This window comes from Sinocyclocheilus grahami, unplaced genomic scaffold (assembly GCF_001515645.1).
Source record: "Sinocyclocheilus grahami isolate Dianchi unplaced genomic scaffold, SAMN03320097.WGS_v1.1 scaffold2452.1, whole genome shotgun sequence".
NCBI classification, from domain to species: domain Eukaryota; kingdom Metazoa; phylum Chordata; class Actinopteri; order Cypriniformes; family Cyprinidae; genus Sinocyclocheilus; species Sinocyclocheilus grahami.
This window is the reverse complement of record NW_015507631.1, coordinates 38,307-41,860: the sequence shown is the minus strand read 5'-3', so window position 1 is coordinate 41,860 and position 3,554 is coordinate 38,307. Positions and strand designations below refer to the sequence as shown.

The window sequence follows — 3,554 nt, the reverse complement described above, 5'->3', positions numbered from 1 at the left end:
AAACGTAAAACCCCCCCCCCCCCCCCCCCAAAAAAAAACAAACATACTCAACGGGAAATAGTTTGATATGGATGTCGCCCATTGTGGTGTGAATGATGGCACTGTCTGACACTCTTTTTGGCCCTTCTGCTTGTGTCACGGCCATCACTTCCTCTTTAGACGGCTTCTCATTAAAGATGTCACGGTCAGAATCAGCACTCTTGGTGTCCTCCGGCTCTCTCTTTGTGAACTGTTCAAAATAAAAACACAGTATTAAGGCCCGTTCACAGCAAGAACAATAACTGTAAAGTTTACCTAGATGAGTTTGTCTCTTCATGGCAACAGATTTGTAGAAATGTTCAATTTTAAGCATTACGTCACCAAAGAATCCTCTGCAGTGAATGGGTGCCGTCAGAATGAGAGTCCAAACAGCTGATAAAAACATAATCCACACCACTCCAGTCCATCAGTTAACAATAACATGATGGTTTTTTTTCTAGTGAAGCGAAAAACTGTTTGTATGAAATATTGCTTTCTCCAGTGAAAAAGTGGTCTCGTCTGAATCAGGAGAGAAAAATTCAGAAAAAAACTGTTCTAAACAAATATGTGGGTGGATTTTGATGTGAGAGACAACAGGGGATGAACCTTTTCACTGGAGGAAGCATTATTACAGACTAAAATTAAGCTAGAAATGATGGTTTAAAACATTATTGTGTTGTTTTTATCAGCTGTTTGGACTCTCATTCTGACGGCACCCATTCACTGCAGAGGACCCACTGGTGAGAAAGTGAATTTCTCCAATTCTGTTTCCCACGAAGAAACAAACAAAAATCTTGGATGGCCTGAGGGTGAGTACATTTTCAGCAAATTGTAATTTTGTAGTGAACTATTCCTTTAAAAAAAACTGTTCTTAATCATGAAATATTAAGTCCACGCCGCGGCTGTAACGATAACGACACAGAAGAACAATATCGTTGGAATCAATTTCAGAATGATTTTTCCACAATTATTTCAACATAAATGCAGCTCACGCCTATAATCAACAGATTCTGCTGGACATTATCAAAAAGTAACAGATAAAAAAACAAACAAAAAAAAAAACAATGTCAAGGTTTCAAGTTAACATTGAAATGCTGTGAGTTTCTGGAATCCCACCATGTAGAAGCGGTTCTTCTTGAAGGCGGTGCAGAAGATGGTGGGGTCTGGATCAGTGCTCTGCAGCGCTGGGTTCTCAGAGGCCTTCATCTCAATGGTTGGTGCTGCCTGCATGGCCTTCGCTACTCCCTGAAACAGACTCAGCTGCACTACACGGATGTTCTCTTGTTTGCCCAGGATCCGCACACACCTTGAGAGCAAAAACATTTCAGACACACAGTAAAAGAGAGATACTTTCAGAACTGCTGAAAAGATTCATATTAACATTTTCCCTACACATTAACTCCTAAAAAATAAAGGTTCTTTATTTGCAATCTGTGGTTCCATGAAGAACCGCTAACATGCAACCTTTAAATGTTCTTTACACTGAGAAAAAAAAAAAAAGTGGAAAAAATGTAATACAAAGTTGACATTTTTAATCTAATATAAAAAAAAGTTTTAAAATGTGTTTTAGAATAAAAGTACTTTTTACAAGTATCAAATTATGTATTGAAATATTCAGTTTTTTAAGAGTGATTTTGCCATGTTATTCAAGTCATCTGATATTTTGAGATTGACAGAGGTCCTCTCTATGATCGAATCATTTTTATTAAAATACTTTATAAGAAATAATAATTACTACTTAAGCTTCTTGTGAAAGCTTCTTCATTATGATATTGGAACAGTTGTGCCACCTTGACAGATTCTACATTATGCTCCCTTAAGAAATAGCTAAATTAATTTTAATTGAGAAATTAAAATGATTTTCTTTATAGAAGAGGTGCATTTCATTGTGTGCTGTGTATTCTCTACCTATTAGTCTCCAAGTTAATGACTTTAATGCCCAGCATGGTGCCGTAAAGCACAAAGTGTCCGGTCTCGTCGAAGATGATGTTGGTCAGTCGGATGCCGTCCACCTTCTCCAGCTCTCGCTCCACCGCCATCCTGCGGCCAAACTCCATATCAGGCAACTGCTGCCTCATCTGCTGGAGCTCCGTGAACATCTGCCATTGCATAGAGACGACAGATGACAAAGTTCTTCCAAATGTGCATTTGTTAACCTTTGAATGTATGATTAATATAATTATAAAACACTAACTTACAGTTAATGATTCGTCAAACACCCTCATCAACTTCCCAGTGAGGAAACGGAAAATCCGGACTTTGCGGTCAGTGGCAATGGTGGCCATTTTCTTGCCGTCTTGGGAGAACGCCAAGCTGGTGGGATAAGTTCTGCATTTGGCAAACTCATACAAGTCCGTGTCTGTCTTGAACTCCCACTCCACCTGCCGTGGAAATTTGAATTCGCTCGGGAGCCCCGTCCAGTATTCCAACATCCCCGTCTTATCAGCGGACACTATGACACGATACTTGGGATTCAGGCGGATCCGAGACAGTGGCGCGGTGTGCATCTTTTCAAACGTGTGCAGGGGCTGATTACTGCCCCGTCCGTCGTATACAAGAATCTTCCCAGAAGATTTCTCAGAACAGGCTACGGTGGAGATGGCGTCTCCCGGATTATAGATCCATTCGCACTGGCCAGGATGGAAGCTGGAAAAAAAGAATCTTGCTTAATCCTCGGATTTAAAAAATTTTACATTTTGAATTCTTTTTTTGACTTCATCAGAATAGTACAAATCTTGGTGACTTTTGTGGCACTTGCTAAATCAGGGCTGTCCAAACTGGGTCCTGGAGGGCCGGTGTCCTGCAGAGTTTAGCCCCGACTTGCCTCAACACACCTGACTGGAAGTTTCTATGCCTAGTAAGAGCTTGATTAGCTGCTTCAGGTGTGTTTAATTAGTGTTGGAGCTAAACTCTGCGGGACACCGGCCCTCCAGGACCGAGTTTGGACAGCCCTGTGCTAAATGAACAAACAAAAATAATCACGGGCATGATTATAAAAGGCAAAAAGGTCTTCAAAAAGTATTATCACACTTATAATCTTTAGAAATGAGTGAGAAATATAAAAAACAAAACATTTTTATTTTTATTTCTCCCACCAGATGACACCAAACTGCTTTCAATACACTGGATTTTAAATACCTTTGCTAGATTTTTGCTTAAAAACTGTATTATTATTATTATTTTTAAATATTTGGATTATTTTATATAGAAATAAATGGTGTATAATTTAAAAGTATTGTCTAGGACCATGAAATATTTAATACAAAATATTTAAGAACATTTTATTGAAAAAAAATATATATAGAAAACGTTAATTTCATAAAAAAAAGTGTTAAAATAAAGCAAAACATGGATGGATAAAAACAAGCAAATTTACACACAGAAGAGCAAGATTTTACCCGAGTTTGAGCATGTTGATCATGTCGAAGTTGACAACATCAAAAACTTTCATGGCCTGATCATCACCCACAGAGCAGAAAAGCGCTCCCTCCGCACTGACGGAGATACACTCGACCACTCCTACACGCCAGAGACAA

General features: G+C 38.9%; 1 protein-coding gene across 1 annotated transcript in view; it reads right to left on the bottom strand.

Moving 5' to 3' along the window:
- LOC107575065 (peptidylprolyl isomerase domain and WD repeat-containing protein 1) overlaps window positions 1-3,554 on the bottom strand; it is an 8,053-nt gene that overhangs the window by 1,700 nt on the left and 2,799 nt on the right. The window contains exons 4-7 of the mRNA XM_016261476.1: window positions 2,217-2,664; window positions 1,927-2,117; window positions 1,135-1,324; window positions 48-229 (exon numbers count right to left, since the gene is read on the bottom strand). Coding sequence (XP_016116962.1) covers window positions 48-229; window positions 1,135-1,324; window positions 1,927-2,117; window positions 2,217-2,664 — 1,011 coding nt within the window. The remainder of the gene's footprint in view (window positions 1-47; window positions 230-1,134; window positions 1,325-1,926; window positions 2,118-2,216; window positions 2,665-3,554) is intronic.